This window comes from Xiphophorus maculatus, chromosome 11 (assembly GCF_002775205.1).
Source record: "Xiphophorus maculatus strain JP 163 A chromosome 11, X_maculatus-5.0-male, whole genome shotgun sequence".
In the NCBI taxonomy this organism is placed as follows: domain Eukaryota; kingdom Metazoa; phylum Chordata; class Actinopteri; order Cyprinodontiformes; family Poeciliidae; genus Xiphophorus; species Xiphophorus maculatus.
Window position 1 is genome coordinate 4,284,924 of NC_036453.1, and position 17,776 is coordinate 4,302,699.

The 17,776-nt window shown below is 38.3% G+C and overlaps 1 protein-coding gene across 2 annotated transcripts in view; it reads right to left on the minus strand.

Annotated features, from left to right (window-relative positions):
• Nucleotides 1–13,853, minus strand: part of LOC102234447 (early B cell factor 1) — a 98,129-nt gene extending 84,276 nt beyond the window's left edge. For both annotated transcript variants that reach the window (XM_023342636.1, XM_023342635.1), the window contains exons 1-4: nucleotides 13,198–13,853; nucleotides 12,292–12,448; nucleotides 11,602–11,665; nucleotides 9,395–9,450 (exon numbers count right to left, since the gene is read on the minus strand). In XM_023342636.1, the coding sequence (XP_023198404.1) occupies nucleotides 9,395–9,450; nucleotides 11,602–11,665; nucleotides 12,292–12,448; nucleotides 13,198–13,325 (405 nt within the window). In that variant the 5' untranslated portion in view covers nucleotides 13,326–13,853. The remainder of the gene's footprint in view (nucleotides 1–9,394; nucleotides 9,451–11,601; nucleotides 11,666–12,291; nucleotides 12,449–13,197) is intronic.
• Between the last annotated feature and the right edge of the window lie 3,923 nt (nucleotides 13,854–17,776).

Consider the following 17,776-nt stretch of genomic DNA (forward strand, 5'->3'; position numbering starts at 1 on the left):
AGTGTTCACACAGCTTAAGCTTTTTCACATTTTGCTGCCTCACAGCAACTTTTATTCTTTTACAAGCAGATTATGTGGTAGACCACCACAAATTAGTGCATAATTTTCACACAAAAGAAGAATGTTACATGGTTTTCAACATTTTTTACTCGTAGAAATCTGAAATGTGTCATGTGCCTAAATACAAATGATTACAACACTCAGCTTTGTGGAAAACAATAAAATCACGTATCATTTTCCTCCCACTTCACAATTATATACTATTGTTTGAAATCCCTTTAAAATGGATCACAATGTGTGGTTTTAGCCTATAAAATATAGTAAGCAGTTCTGGGGTATGAATATTTTTTGCAATGCACTTAACATCATGTTAAGTGTTTTGGCTAAAAGCAGTATATATTTAGTCAGGAAAAACTGTGAGAAAATTCCTTGACAAAATCTATAAAATGCCACATAATCATCCAGGCAGTGAAGCTCCACTGTCACTCAGACTTGCTGAGAGATGCCAGTCACTGTCTGTACCACTGTATGGATGCATAAAGATGTATTTGCATTTTTTCTTCCACACTGCACTCTAACAAACTGCAGGAAAGTGATGACAACATTTTGTGTGAGAACTGAATGTCAAACTGAGACAATTGAATTACCTCCAATGCAGGAATACATTCACACACCATCACATCACGAAATAAACCTGTGGGAAAGCGTTGTTGGGTTAGCAGGTAAAGTTCCCACCTCACATGAGGAGCGCACTGTTGATCAGTCACGCCTTTGCACCCTCACACTCTCTGTGTCGACACGGGCCGTCTGTTACTCCCCCCACAACACACACACACACACACACACACACTTGGTTTGTTTTAGAGTATCTGCACGAAAACAATCACATTATCTCAGCTGACATGCGGTGCAGGTGAGTTTTTACCTAAAATTAAGTTGTATTTTTTTCATGATGCCCACACTTTCTGCTTCTGAAAATAAGCTCCAGCTGAGGCGTCAACTGCTTTCATTATGCAGTCTTCCAGCTTGTGTAAGGAAGCTCAGAATAAAGTCGTACACCACTAAGCTATCCATCAATCAGGAGGTACGTCCTGTCTATCTTTGGTCTATTCCAGTCCGTTTGATCTGTCATTCTGAACTGCAGCAAATCTCACCGAGTGACAAGCTCACTTTTCTCAGGAAGTAGAAGGGAACTTTCTCCGTCCTCTGCAATAATCTTCAACTCAAGTGCAGACTAGTTGCTGGCATCAAGCAGTCGTTAGTAAATTAAGTACCTGTGGCGAAAACTCACTTGTTCCAAACAACACAACTCTGCATGAGGCTACGCTCGAAAACATGTCAAACATGACATATCAAACGGTGGGTTAAAGATGATATGTAATAAGTAAATCAATCAATCAAGCAATCATTGAAATGATTATTTACATGCATAAATTCATGTATTTAAAAGTAAAAAAAAATAATAAATGAATCATTTACCTATTTAATAAACAGACAAAAAAACTACACAAAATATTAGAACATTAAGTACATACATAATGTATTTTAAAACAAATAATGTTCTAAAGTTAAAGATAAATACATACAAAAAAGCTAATAAACAAGAAACCTCATAAATGAATAAAATATTATTTTACCTATTGAAGTAAATTAGATACACAAATGTATCCTAAAATAAATAAACAAATTTATGACAATAATTAACTCAATAAAGGTTACAACTCACTAACACTCATCCTCTCATCTCTCACCATCATATTACTAAAAAAGAAAGCATGTAAGCCATGTCAGCCTTTTCAAAGTTTTTTACTTTTTCTTTATATTTAATAAAGTCAAAGTCAAAAGTTGCTGTTCTTTAGTTCTGCTTTAGGGACGTCTATTCAAAAACAACACTTTATCTAACCAGCAGCTTAATTTTGAGCTGTTGTCTTTTCTAATCATTTCCATAAAACTGAGTCCTTTGGAGTAATTGATAATAATTTAGGTAGAGCTTTTTCCAAGAATGTTTAAAAGGGTCTGTGTTGTTTTACCCCAGAATGTCCTCCAGGAGCCTTCAGGCCTGTGTGTTTGTAGCGGGGGCCCAGCCTGCGTGCAGACTGCAGACAGAGCCCCTCAATTGTAGAAACTAGTCCCTTAAAGCCCCCAGAAGCTAGCTTGGATGGCTGCAGCATTAATGCAGAGCAGCCGAACGGTTTAGGAACCAACTCACTTTAGCCTAAAGCACTTCATACTAATAGCTGGCTGTCTCTGGGACCATTTGTATTTTCTGGAACTGGAGACCCCATATGCTTCAGGACCCAGAGTCTTTCTCAGTTATGATTTTCCATGCATGCACACCGTGATGAAAATGTATTGACACACAAACCCAGAGCCTGAGCAGGACTTGGTGGTCCAAGGCTCAGGGGATGTGCACACCCAGGCCATTCAAGCATGATGTGTAACATGAAACAAAAATAATATGAGCCTGAAGCAGAAAGTGTGACAACATGCAGACTCAGCCGATGCTGACGTTTCCACAGCGAGTCTCACTAGAACACAAAATAAAAAAATACCTTCAAAAAATATTTGAAATGACCTGAGGCCAAGCTGAAAGTTCCCGTTGACACATTGCTGAGGCTGATCCAGCAACCAAGACGTTGGAGATATTTCAGTACATCATGTCAATCTACACTCTAAGTGCAAAGTACACTGCCTTGAAAAAGTATTCATGCCTGTTGAACTGTTTTATAACACATTTGGTCATGTTACAATTTCAGTGTATTGTATTGTAATTTAATGTGACAGACACATAATAGAAAATTTCTGCTATTAGTCATGAGCTCCAAAATCTAGCATTTGGCATAGATGCACAAGTCATGTAGGGAAGATGGCAAACTTTCGAAAGAAGGTGCTCTAGTCAGATGAGACCAAAATAAAATGTTCTGACCTAGATCCAAAACAAAACATTTCATGAACAACAATTAATGGTGGCAGCAGGAGCTGCAGAGATCCAAAGCTTAGGCAAGATAATCTGCTGACAGAATCTGCTCTTCGTCAAACTAGCCTTCATGGAAAATTGGCAAAGGAGGTTTCATTTGTAATTTGCAATGTAGAAGACACAGCAAACATATAAACATTAAACTACAGGTAAAACTTTATATGGTTAAAAACCAGGGGTCACAAGTAACACATTGCATTTGCTCAGTTATATTTACTTTTTGAAAAAGCAAAAAAGTACATCGAGAAATAGTTTTATTATATTATACTTTTTACTTTCAGTGGAATTTTATAATCATTATAAAAACATGTTTTAACCAAAAGTGAACTAGACAGAAAAACACATCTAAAGTTAGACTTCTCGTTTAACAAGATAGAATAAATAGGATGTAATGTTACTAGAAATACTTTATCCTGTTCTGACATATATACACTACTTACTGTACATACTAGTTTTGTAAATTTTATGCTGTTTGTCTGATTATATCATTTTTAAATATTAAATCAAATGCTATGATCAGTTATTCAATACTTGAGTAGGCTTTTTACTAAATATGGTCAATTCAGTCTCTTTATATTGATTGTGATTGACTGTTTTAAATTGTAACAGGATTTAAAAGGTATAAATACATTTTCAAGGCACTACATTACTTCCATAGCTGGCTTTGATGTGACACTGTGTAACCCCAAACTTTTTAAGACATTACGTTTGAAATAGGAATCCGGTTTAAATATGTGAGGCTCAAATGTGTGTTCAAGGAGAGGAACAATTTCCCTTATTATCCTGGGGAAACTAAAGGGCAAATTGTACAAAACCAAGGTCTAAATTTTCCACTAAGTCTTTCTTCACACAAAAAAACAACCACATTAAAATATTTTACTTGTCATTTCTTTCTGAATCTCCTTAGCAGATTTACTTCTGGTCAAGACTTTGTCACCTCTCACTCCCACTGCTCTTCCCCTCCGATTCATTGGGTTTTTCCTTCTTCTCTTTCTCTCTACTTCACCAGGACTTTTTCACTGCATTTCAGCTGCTCGTCAGAAGTAGTTCTGCATATGTGGTTTTTAAACAGGGATCCATTAGGCAGGGAAACACACTTCTTCCTGTGTTATTGTCAGCATGATCCATAAGTCAGCGATCCAGCAGGGCCTGCAGTGACAGACGCTGTATTCTGGGGGACAAGGCGGTAATCAACGAGCACCATATGACGCTTTTAAACATGAAGAGGCCTGCCTGTCATCAATTTACAGCAATCTGTTCTCAATGTCAGCACTAATACACATAGCAGGTAGGCATCCAGAAAAAATAGTTTAATTTAAGTGCCAAGCATTAGAGTTGGCTTTACTCTTTTGGTATGTCAGGACTGAAAAACTCAAAGTGACTCACAAGTATTTTAATGAACAACAGCGCCAAGTAACATCTGAAAGCAAAAATCTCAAATTAAACCTCAAACCTCAACAAGTTTTCTTGGAAATTTATAATGTACAGAACACAAACCTGTGCATAACTGGTAAAAGAAAGAAAAGGAAAAACTGTTTTGAACGTTAAATCTTTTTTCAGTCTGTTATACACGGATTTATCCCTGAACAAAATCTAATACAACCAACTGCCTGTCGAAATCAAGACATTTGTTGTAAACAGATTCCTCCTGGGTGTAATTTAATCACAGTATAAATACAGCTGCTCCGAAGGTTTGTTAGAGAACATAAGTGAACAAAAAGCTTCATGGAGACCAGGAAACACAGCAGACAAGTCCCGGGTAAAGCTTCCAGAAGTTTCAAACAGGGTTAGGTAACAAGAGATCATCTCAAGCTTCAACCATCTCACTGAGTTGTGCAAATCAAATCAAGCTCATTCAGGTCGGATGGCGAATGTCTGTAAATATAAATATTCAGCTCTTGGACTCTGATTATTTTAACACAAGAATTTCTATCTAAATTTTGTGTTTTGCAAGTTTTGTGTGATATGACCAGGTAATAAAACTTCTTTTGACTTTCTTTGAACATTATCTTCCTTCTGACTCTCTCTCTCAACCAGGTTTGGAGATTGAACACATAATCATCATCGTGTCAAGAGGTTCTTCATTTTACATAAAAGCTGGACATATATACTGAGATACTTTTAACGTTGTTTAGTTGCACTGGTTGATCTCGGGAGTATCAGAGTAAAAGTGGCTGAATACAAATGCACACCACACCTTTCAGATTTTTATTTACAAAAATTTGTGAAAATTGGTTATTAGTTTTCTTTCATTTCACAACTATCTGTTACTTTCTCTGTAAAAAGTTGAACAGTTCAGGGGGTATGAATACTTTTTGCAAGTCTCTGTAAGCTTTTACCATAGTAGCATCTCGATGCATAGCAGCCGCTTTCTATGATTAAGTGTCATCTTTCACTCAGGCTCTCCTCTTTTACGCCATCTGAAACGACGTCCCAAAGGTTCACTCTCCAATTCAAAGTAAGTAATATTTCCAGCACTTGCCCTCAGCATTTAAATCCCTACTGATCTATGCTGTTCATTCAGCGCTGCAGGGAGCGTATTATGCCTCGTTGCAACTGTTTCCCTCTTATCCTCGCTCATCTCTGGCTATTTCTAGACTTTAATGCTGTTTAAAATATGCAAGAGGTATGCTACTACTGTAGCCATGTCTAGACCACAGAGATTAACAGGTCCTCTCTGAAAAGCTATCACAACACACAGTGGGATGGAGGCGTTGGACCTGTGATGCTTGTCTCAGAAATGAGGCTGGACTTTGCTTCCCTTTCTCATTACAATTGTTAGTGTCTGCCTTGTCTCTAATATCTAAATTTCTGTGTAACACTTTATTTTCCACTTTCATGCTGCTATACAGCATAGAAAGTGAAAAATAAAGTGGTATATGAATTTAGTACAGTTAAAAGGATCCATATGAATGCAGACTGTAAAATTATTTTAGGTCACTGTTGTCAAACTGACTGGTATTGGAAATTTTTATTCTTGGGGTTTTAACTTTAGTTTAGTTCAGTAAATTAATTTTGTTAATGCTAATTAAAATGATAAGTAATCCAGGAGATATAAGCAGAAGTGTCCAAATCAAATCCAAACTGAACTGACTTTTCTGCTTCAAAAGTTTAAAACAATCAAATTTCACTTGTTTCCTCTTGCGTTGTGAAAATCCAGATCAAAAGTGTGAAAAAAGAATCTGTACACAATTGTGACAAGCGAGGCGACGTTTTGCCTTTAATGTTACCTCAGTGAGAAGATCAACACACATCAGTACCACTGTTGGCTTCATTTTTCTCTGCTTGGCAGGACAACAGTGCTGAGGAACAACTGTGTGTGTGGCTAGAAAGACAGCAGCCATGACATCACTAAGCAACTAAGCCAACCACACGGCTGTTTTGGTTCCACCACCTGTTATCGTCCTATTCATCTAATGCTGGGAATTTAACGAACCCAAACAGAGAGACGCACACGAACGACTGAAACAATACACTGACTCCTGTTCACTGTGAACAGCCAAAACTTACTTCAAATAAATCCACAGCTCACCCATTAAAAAGAAAAACTTCCTTTAACAAGTTTCTCAGGCCCACAGCATGACACATCCTAAATCTTACTTGAAAGTGGACAGAAGGTGCTCTTCCATATACTTTGTTGCATAATCATACATTTGTTTCAGAACATTCATTCAGTGAGAAAACTAAATCCGACATAACAAAACAATTGGTTTTAAAAACTAACTGGTTGCTTTGAAATAAATTTAAACATTATTTAATTTATATTTAAATTTCAAGCTTACCAGAGTTTCTAGGAACTTCACTCAAAGTAACATTTTCTTGCTTACTCAATGCAATGGCTACTTAGACTTAACTTAGCGATATAGCCATTACATTTTGGCTACGTTCACGCTGCAGGCCTTAATGCTGAATCCCGATTTTGGGGGGGTTTTTTGGCACGGTCGTTCATCCTCCCAAATATATGCGACTTGTATGTGAAACGCAAACAAGCTAAAAGTGTCCCGCATGCGAAGTAGAGGGCGCAATAGCGTCACACACCGAGAGCGTGCTCAGTGTTTTGTCATAAAAAGAAGAAGAAATGCTCAGTGTTTGCGGAAGTAAACATAGATGCTAATAGTGGAGCGTATCTTACGGTTTTGAATTTGATGTCCGACCGGAGCCAGCACATAACAACTTAATCCTCATTACAGTCCGCCATGGTTGTTGTTTTTCTTCCCGCTTGCGCGCATCAGGACGCAGAATAGTGACGCTTGTCAAGGATCAGTGACGTTCAGGGACGAATGGGATGAATGCAACCTGGCCATTAAGACTCAGGGCACATTTGAAAAGATCAGATACGTATCAGATTTTGAACCACATATGTAAGTATCCTGGGTCGAAGAAATTCGATCTGTGTTGTTCAGACTGTTGTGAAAAACTCAGACACAGATCGCATTAAGGCAAAAAAGGAAAAAATAATCATTTGGGTCACTTCAGGCCGCAATGTGAACTCAGTCAGACACTCCATTTTCTTTATACACAGTGAGAAGGATTGTAAACGAGGTTAAAAAAAACTTTAAAAACTTACAGTTCCATTAAATTGCAGCAACAAGTGGTCTCTTTACACCAAGTCTCAATAAGCATAATTAATGTCCAAACTGGCTGTTTTGGGAACCATCCCAGTAAAAAGCCACCCTGTGTCCTACCATCACAAATGAAAAATATGTGATGTTTATCAAAACTCTACTGGGATTTTACCTGGATTTTACCAATCTTAAATGTCTTTTTTAAGATTGTCAAAAATGTTTAAGATTGATAGGCATCACTACATGTGGGATGGATATGTGGATAAGCACCTCAAAACCACTGTTCCGTTCTGATGGAGGATTTGTAATATGCTTTAAAAAACCCCTAATTTTTCTCTTCCACTTTCATAGAAATAGTTTTGTGTGAGCTCTTAAAGTGGTTCAAACTGCTGGGTGCCCCTTCAGAAGGGGGTTCCTCCATGTTACGGGCAGGCAAGTCTAAGAAATGTGCTTCCTTCATCCTGCTTAATCTTCCCCCTCCACTAACACCAATTAGCCACAGGAGATGCTAGCAATGACCAAAAACATCAGCAACACCTTCACCACATGAAGGGAGTGATAATTCTACAAAGGTGGAGATAATTGAGATAATCTAATCTCGATGACTCCTCAGGGCCTCAGTTTTCTAGGCACACCTACATTATATAACATTTCTTGAGGTGGTACTTTTGATAAAACCTGCACATTCTTTGTATTTATTAATAGTTTTTAGCAAATCACTATAGGTGGCACTGAAGTACAATTTTAACAAATACAATAAAAAGTACTGTCTTGTATAGGGAGTGCGGTATAAATCCAGAGAGAAGAGAAGACCCCAGGCAGGGATTCAAACCCAGGACTTGCTTGCTGCAAGGCAAAATTGCTACTAGCAGTTCCAACATGTAGTCCCAAAATCTAACTCCTTAGAAGCAAAATATTTTTTTAAAAATGTAGACAAGACTTTTAAGCAGCACGGTACTCTATGATGTATTGCAATGTTGAATTAGTTGAAAACTATTTCTTTCTCTCTAATTCGAAGCACTGATATCCATTGTTCTTACATGTTTACACGTTGCTGACCATGTGTTTGTGTGGGAGGAGGGTCCCACTGTGTGTAACTGGTGATCACCCCACAGAGATTGAGGTTGAGGTAAAGCGTGTTATTGTTGAAGCCGTGTGGTCCTGCAGGCCTTCCAGTCTCACACACATACACACACACACACAGTACGCAGTGCAGTGTGGCAGCAGTAATGTGAGACTCTGTCAGAGCCTGGAGCCACATTAACGAGTATTCAGTGCATGGCATCGGCTCTTGGCTCCCCACACAACTAACGGAAAACTCTCACTTTCAGCTTCACCAAAAACAATGCGTGAGTTGAACTATTTAAATAACATAATTTAAGTAATTTGAGACATTTTGAACTTTATCTGCAAAATGTCTTTTCTAACTCATTAATGTACACATAAACAAAAACATTAAGCACAAATTGGATCCGATCAGACGATGCTTGCCACCAGGTAGACCGAATCCCAGAGGTGCCGTTACATCTTCCCACTTCCCACTGTGAGCAGCAGACTCCCGTTCCTGTTCCTCAACACCCGCTCGCTGCCTCTTTGCTCTAATCACAGCGAGAGAAGCACAGGCAAAGAAAAAAATGCCTGGAGCCATGCAGCGTGTGTGTGCGTGTGTGTGTGCCACCATCTCCCACATTCACACTATGGAAACACCCACCCGTTGAATCTCGCACACACAAACGCTCATCGTTCTGTGTGTGCAGCTACAATGCATGAGGGCGGAGGATCTGTGGAGCAGCTTAATGTCAGCGAAGTAACAGGAGAGGTGACAGACTGCTGGGAGTGCGAGGGTGTTTACCTGTTTAGTCATGGAGTCTATAAGTCGGACGTAGAAGTCCTGCTCTGTTCTGATGCCTGCCAGGAAGCAGAGGAAGACCGAGAACATAGATCAGAAAGTTTACAGCGATTTTAAATAAAAGCATGTCCATTAGATAAATATTAAAATTAAATAAATAGCAACAGAAATGTTTTTTCTGCAACATTTTGTTTCATCTACAAGTAGTTGTAACACAGTGTGTAAATTATTATGTATTTTCTCCCTCAAAAGGAACTAAGCTGCAACAATGAACTACGAATAACCTTGTTTCATTACAAAACATCTGTCTCCATTAAAACATATAGATGTTTTAGCACCTTAAAATTTAACCAAACATTTACTGAAACTAAAATTTTAGAAAAATTTAAAGTTTGGTTGTTTTTTTTTTTTGAGGAAAAAAAAATTCACAGGAGAAAAAAAGTCCTATTTAGAACTTTAAAAAAACAAACAAATTCAGTAGTTACCGGTGTGTTTCATTAGTTTCTAAAGAGCGATCTTCCCAGTCGAACAGCTCTTAGTTCCACATGGTCAGAGCATTAAAAGAGGGAGACTTTGACTATTCACATTTGGATAAAGTCTAGATCATCCAAAGTCATGGATGTGCTCTCAGGTCAGTCATGATATTTTTGATTAGATTTAGGTTTGACCCATGCCAGAACATGCTCTTGGTTATTAGTGAATCATTTCTGTTCTGATTAGCGTATGCATTTTAGATGATTATCCTGCTGCAAAACCAGAAGATGTCCCATTCCTTTTTTTTATTGAAAATGTTCTGGTAATTCAAAGATTTTGTGTACTCTAACATGATTCCCAGGGTTTTTGAAAAAAGGGGCTCACAGCATCACAAATCCTCCATCATATCTAATAATGGATATCAGATGCTGTTTAACTGTTTATCCTTTTTTTTCAAGTCACACAAACTTGGAATGTTTGTGTGTTGCTGAAAAGCTCAGTCTTATTCCCATCTAATAATCAGTCAGCTCACTTTAAAGTTCCTTTAGCAAACTCTACATTTGTGATGGTAGGACAGCATGCCTCCAAAACCATCTGTTGGCATCTAACCAGCAGCTAATGGTTGCTATGGAGACTCATGGGCCCCAAGACGCCACTTTTTGCTGCAAATCTCTAACAGAGAGCTTTGGAGATTTTTTTCTATCCTCCTTGTGAAACTACATGGTGGTAAGATTATGATGGACCTCTGTCAGGTCATATCTGCTCCAGGTAAGCAACTTATGAATCACCTATTAGTAGTTTGATAGATTAAAAAATAAGATAAAGTAAACAGACAAAGCAATATTTAAAAGCTCTTTGTACAGCACATCAGTTGCTTTCTATGTCATTAAACTACACTTTAAACTGTATTGTCACTATTAAAATACAATTTATTAAAATAAAACTAATTCATTTAAAAAATCTTCCAGTGCTTCTGTTGTATATATTTTATTATGCAAGTTACCATTAATTATGCCACTGGTGCATTTAGTAAAAACAATTTCTTCTCAACACAACATTATTTTCCCCCTTGAAAGGATGTACTCAAATTATGGTTTGGATTATTATTTTTACTTTATCTTGTTATATGTGTGAGAATATCAGATCAGTTAATAAAATTAGCAGTAAATGTTTTCCAGGTCCTTTCAAAAGGATTCCAGCTAAACGGAGACTCAGTCAGACTAGTTTGGTTCAGCTCTCAACTTCCAACATTTTGGCCCATAAATCTTCACATCAATCTGCCGTAAATACATAAAAAAAAATAAAACAATGAACAACGGAGATTGGAAATTAGCAGACAACTACTTCTTAACATCTGATCTCAAGCTGTCAACAAGTGCAGGCCTCACATTGTAGCCGTGCTTTTTTTTTTACAGTGTAAAATAGTCCTACTGGAACTCAAACACGACTCCAAACTGGAAAGCCTAATTTAGGGACAGTGACAGTGATAAAGCCACAAAGCTGCTCCAAATCGCTCGCAACAGCTGCACTGAAATTTGACTAATAGGTCTCATGAAACTCCTGAAACTCTCCTGAGTCTGTGTGACAGAAACAAGCTGTGGCCGCCTGATGCTCCTCTGCAACGTTTCCTCCCGGAATGTGGAAACAGTTTAAAACGACGCCTGTGTGCACATTTGATAACGGCAGGCTATGATGCTGATCTGCTCTAACTGATCGAAAATAATGCGACCACTCACCGTTACTGTAGAGAAGCTGAAGTCGGTAATGAATCCCGTTATTGGTCTTCTCCCCGCTCGACTCCTTAAACACACACACAACAAACTCCAAGTGGTTACTGAGATTTATTTTTAAAAAAGGAAAGCTTTGCGCATGTAGGAAAGACCAGACTGAGGGAGTTCAGCCATATATATTAAATAACAGAGTGAATTATGTTCACTGTTGATGTATTAAAGGAGCGCAGCCTTGTAATTTGGCTCACAGTGTTATTGTGGATTTTTAATTCCTCTGTAATTACCGGTTCTGTTTGGAGGGGGGGCAATAAATCCGACACTTGGTTCGCCCGCTGCATTGCGATGGCATAATTGATGAGGTGCTCGCTGCGCTCTTGTTTATATAAAACAAGTGGTTATGTTCAACAGAACCATAAATTAAAAATAATGTAAAACGAACACTGAGTTGGAAATTTAATGGAAACATTCAAGAATATTTTTGTTGTTGTTTTTTACAACGTTTATTTCGGCCTATTTAAAAATCAAATTCAGATTATTATCGTTGTTAATAATAATAATAATAATAATAATAATGACAATAATAATAATAACAATAATAATAATCCTTAAATTCTTAAACTGAAGTAAATCAGGCCTATGGTAAATTAAATCATGTTTCATTTGATGCGACAGATTTCCACGAGTGCTGCCACTCACCTTCTCTTTCTCGATGAAGTCTACGAAGTTGGTCCTCTCGATCTCCACCGGCTGGCCCTGTCGGTCGTACAGAGCCAGGACGAAGTGGAAGAAGTTGGACTTCCGCAGGTTGGAGGGCGGCTGCTTCTCAAAGTGAGCCCGGGCCAGACCCACTCCACTGCGGACACACAGGCAAGACAGAGGCGGGCGTTTTGTTTCGTTTGGTTGTTTTCCTTTTTAATGGCTAAAAAGATTACTGTGCAAAAGAAAAGAATAAATGCAAAAGAAAAAAAGAAGACAAAAATAATAGTAATAAATAAGAAACACCGAAAAATGCTCCAAAGTAGCTGTTGTGCGTTTTAAAAATGCCTAATTACTCACATTAGGCAATATGAGACATAAAGACTGGTCTCATAGGATTATGGGTATTATAATAAATAAATAAGTAAATAAAAATTATATATATATATATATATATATATATATATATATATATATATATATATATATATATATATATATATATATATATATATATATATATATATATATATATGATGTGGTCATTAGACTGACTTAAAAGAGCAGTCTTGTCATTTCTCAACCTTTATAATATTTATGATTATGTTGTATATGTATCCTGGTTCCATGATGATTTTACGCTCACTGGACATGAACTAGAAGTGCGTAAAAATCAACATTAGCACGTGTTGCCGCTGAGGGTTTAGAAAAGTGAGCCTGTGCTGTAGCCTAACGTCAATCTGGATAAGTGTCTTCATCCCCAAAAGTCTCTCCGCTGTCTATAAATCCAGCAGCCTCTCTTCGGAGACTATTGTCACGGAGAAAGCACGCGTGGTTTCCATCTCTCCGGAGCCTGCCCACGGACCGAGGCGTGGAAGCGCCCTCCTTCAGCGGGGCAGAGCTCACCTTTGAGCGGCCGTGTTGGCGTCCAGCACGCCGCCTCCCTGCATCCAGCTCCGGACGTTCATGCCTCCCAGCGGCTCTTCCTTCAGACCGCTGCCGCTTCTCTGGATGCTCTCCTGGATCCCGAACATGAACAAAACCTCCGAAAGCCCGTTCCTTATCCACCCCAGCTGCGCACTTGTTCTGCAGTGGATCCGTCACTCGGACAACGTGGGTGCGCTCCCGGCTGCTCTTTATTCCCTTTGCCTCCTGTTCTGAGCAGGGATTTGGAAACTAAAGCTGAGCGCAAATCTTACAAGAATACTGAGATCCAACTTGTCCCAACATTTATAAAGAGGTATTAAATCGCTTCAAAGAATGACGGGGACCGGATTGACCCGAAAGAAGTCAATCCAGGCTCGCAGAGATCCACAGTTAGAGCTGTCAGGGAGGAAGAAAAGGAGATCAGATGTCATCATTGTCTGACACTTCTTTCTTCATCTTTCAGTCTCTTCTTTCCTATCTGCCTGCAGCTCTGCGGTCCGCGGGACGTGCCGTGGCGTGGGTGATGTCCGGATCAGGGCTTACTCCTGCGCTCTCGCAACTCCTCACTAGCTCTGAGGAAATCGCTCTGTGACTCTTCCCAAAGGACCCCTCTCTCTGAGAACCAAACAAGGGGGGCGCTTCTACCGCCCCAGGAGAGAGATAAAGAGAGAGAGAGAGAGAGAGAGAGAGAGAGAGAGAGAGAGAGAGAGAGAGAGAGAGAGAGGTGGGAGTGGAATAGAAAGGGAAGGGAATACCAGAGGAGGGGAACAGGAGGAGAGGAGACGCCCCCAAACAAAGACGAGAGTGGAGTCAAGTCTGCATCATGCAGCCACACGAAGCTCCCCTGTCCTCCTCTAATGGCCAGAAACTCGGTCTTTAATCTGATTAAAAAAAAAAGTGGTTATGAAGTGAAACCCATGCCGGCACCACAATCTCCAAAACTGCCCACACAACAATATTTTTTCATCATAAGGGAGCTGTGTCTGCTGGAGCAAAGCAAAGACCTCAGCGACTCTTCAGGTCAGGACGGGGCATTTCCCATTCAGATATTAAATATCAATTCCCCTGGAATCTTTGCATTAATAAATACTGAATCTTACAATAAAATATAAGCAACCGAATGCAAGCAACGACCTGAACAAAATGAGAAGTTCTTCAAACTTTTCTCAGTTGTTTTTACAACTTGACAATATCTGAAAGTCTTTAATTAAGAAAGAAAATCTATCAAAAACCTTACACAGGACCTGAGAGATGCATTATCCTTATGCTCTCGTGTCTTTATTGGTACTCTGAATATTTTTTTTTAGCATTGAGCATTTGCAATGTAAATATGAAGCAAATTAACTGATATATCTGAACTCTTAGAGTTCAGATATATATTAGTAAGCACTCACAGCCACAAAGATGATCCTTACTGACTGCTCATAATGTGTCAACCTCTAAGGTTGAAACATGGATCTGGAAATGACATCACACCTAATTTAACAATATTCCAGCTGCAAGTTGGAAACTCATGGGAATTGGCAGTTGTTATGGTTACTTAGCAGGATAACGAGCGATAAACAATGTTTTCTTTCTTAACATTTCATGCACTGAAACACTGCAGTGTGTTGTCAGACCTGATAAAATGCAAGCCAAAGCGTTAATAAATTGTAAGTAAATAATTAGTGACCACAGCTTTTGCCACATGTTGTTATTGAGGTAATGGTTGATGACAAACGTCTAACTTTACCCGAGAAAATAAATGAAAAAGTCAAGGTGCAGTAGGACTGTTTTTAAATGACTATCATGGTGTATCTTTGCTCTTTACATTTTCTGAGGTCCAACAGATTTTACCTGTCACCTAGTAAGTTTTTTTCTTCAAGTCACTTAGACATTTAGATATAACCAAAATTACCTCTTTGTCTATGTAGCTGACTTTCTGAAATAATAACTAAAAAGCTGCCTATATTTATGTCACTCACATTACACCACGTCTGCCTCTGATTGGTTCCTCAGGCCTCTTGACGTCTCCTGGAGGCAGTACTTTTTCAACTAGCACCTTTTGTTACGTCATACTTGTTTAACTCTCTTTTAGCGTGTCACATGGTTCCATGACCATCAACTATCCCTTTATTTGGTGGAAATATTTGATGAAAACCACAAGTTGGTTCCTGAGAATAAACAGCCTGAAGTATGTGAACTAGGACACTACTTCCAGTTAAGTCCTTAAAGCTTCTGGTGGTAAACGGTAATGGAGCAATAGTTGGTTCTCAGACTTTGAATTCATCCCTTTCTTTTTCCATTCCCTCACAGACTAGCGTTAGTTTAGCATAGCTCAAATTAAATCTGCAAAGTCGGTTCTATTAGACTTCCGAGAGATCAATAAATCCCTGAAAAATCTTAGAATTTGATCAAGATTGTCACTGTTTAGTTATTTGGTCATAAACTTACTTATATCAGTATTTCTTCTTAGTAGAGCTTCAGTAGGCGTGGGAGAGAAATCTGCCTTCTTGCAAATAAAAAAAAGAAAAATAAAGAACGACTCAAAACTTTCGCACAGTACTTGCAGTATATGCAGCAGATAATCTTTTTCCAATTTTTCCACATTGCTTCACATGATGTTGTTCATTATTATCACATTTTTGCATAAAAAATAATCAATTATCTAACATATTACAAAATAAAGTTAAAAAATGTACTAATTTCAATCTAAATTGCTTTCATTAGAACATCAGTGAGTGCAAACGTTTGTTAAATCGGTTCTGACTTTTATTTACATCAGTCGGTTACAGGCTCCATTATAAAAAGGCATTTTTTGTCATGGCATCATATTCCTGCTCCCTATTGTCTTAGGCCTTGCCTTTTTGCAGCCCAGCGCCGCAAGACACACAAACAAAAGTGACAATAACAATAATTAGCTCAAAATAACAATGAGCGTAATTGAGGATAATTGCAACCAGATTTCCCCGCTTTGTCTCTCCCTCCGGCACCATCTGTTATTTGAAACTATTTATCACCCTGCTAGGAGGAGGTGGAGGGGTGGGGGGTCAAAACAAAATACAAATATTAATAGATAATGCAGTGAAGTGTGTTAAAAACCAATAGTTTATTGATCTGCTAAAGGTCAGGAGGTCAAAAAATCCTGCTATTTATCTATATGTGAGAATGATTGGCAGAGAGAGAACTGGCACTCTTCCAGCTCTTATTCTCAAAAGGCTGCTGGAAAATGCTCTTGACCTTGATTAAGGAGGAGAAGAAGTCTTTCATGCTCTGGTTCTGCTTATGAAGTGACACAGAGAGGGTAGTGGCACACAGAAATCCATAGAGTCATACAATTTCAGGGAGATAAAATATGTGGTGCATAATTAAGGCTTTGACATAAATTCCTAAAAGAGAAACATATTTTTTCTGACTCTCAAATCAATTGCAGATCAATTTGATCATAAATAAACGGCATGAATTACTCTGTAAATTTTGCACATAAATAACACATTCCTTACCCAAACTTGACAAACATTGCATTTAAATATTTAATATTATTAGGCGATATGTAATGATATATTGCTTACAAAATGTGTTTGAAGACCTTCCAAGGTATTTTGAGAGAAATCTTGAAATTAAAAATCAAAACATGGTAAATCAAATGATTATTAATTATAATCACAAGTATACATCTCTGTTATTCACAAATATAAAGAAATGCTGCAGAAATATGCATAGGAAAATCAGAAATCACTGATTCTCACTGAGTGCTTTGACTGAGCTGGTCTTTGGCACGTGTTTGCGTCGCTTCAGCATAGCTTGTCCCACGAGTTTGTGCTCCGTCAGCATAAATGTGGCGCAACAGCGCCACCGCGTGCCTGGTTAGTGCAATAGCAAGTCTAGTATGTAATTGTTCAAAGAAAACGGCGTTTTCTAGATCCAGTAGGTGACGACTTTTAATTTTGATGATCATATTGTACAAATGGGACCGTTTTGCTTTAAATCACCGATTGTTGACCAAGTTGCAATAAAATTGTAAATGTTAAATGCCAATGCCTTGCAAAATTTCTTACCATTCTTTGAACTGTATCAATTTTTTTGTCAGTTTATTTTATGTACTTAGTCATATTGTTTGATAGCCCAAGACAAACAAGTGCATAATTGTGTAGTGAAAGGACTAGTACCTAGACTTTTCTTTTACAGATATTAATCAGAAGTTTGCAATGTGTTCAGATGCACTGAGAATGAGTGAAAAATACAGGCATTTTCACCCACAAAACAGAACAAGTTCAGTCAGCCTGAATTGAGAGCATCTGAGCATGTTTAAAATTTTCTCTCCTCAACTGGATTCAAGACATACATAAATACATAAATATACCTTTATCAAAACCACATTGTTCTGACTACCTGCTTAGGATGTTGCAAAGCTTCTGTCAACAGGTTTTCCCACCTGAGCTGGAGATCTCTCCAGCTGCCTCAGAGTTACACCTCGACTGCTTCTGAGTATTGCTCTTCTTTTTTTCTTGGCCTGACAATTTAAGGCACATTCCAGTCTCTGCTTAAGAGCAGCTGAATCAAATACATAGGTAACTCT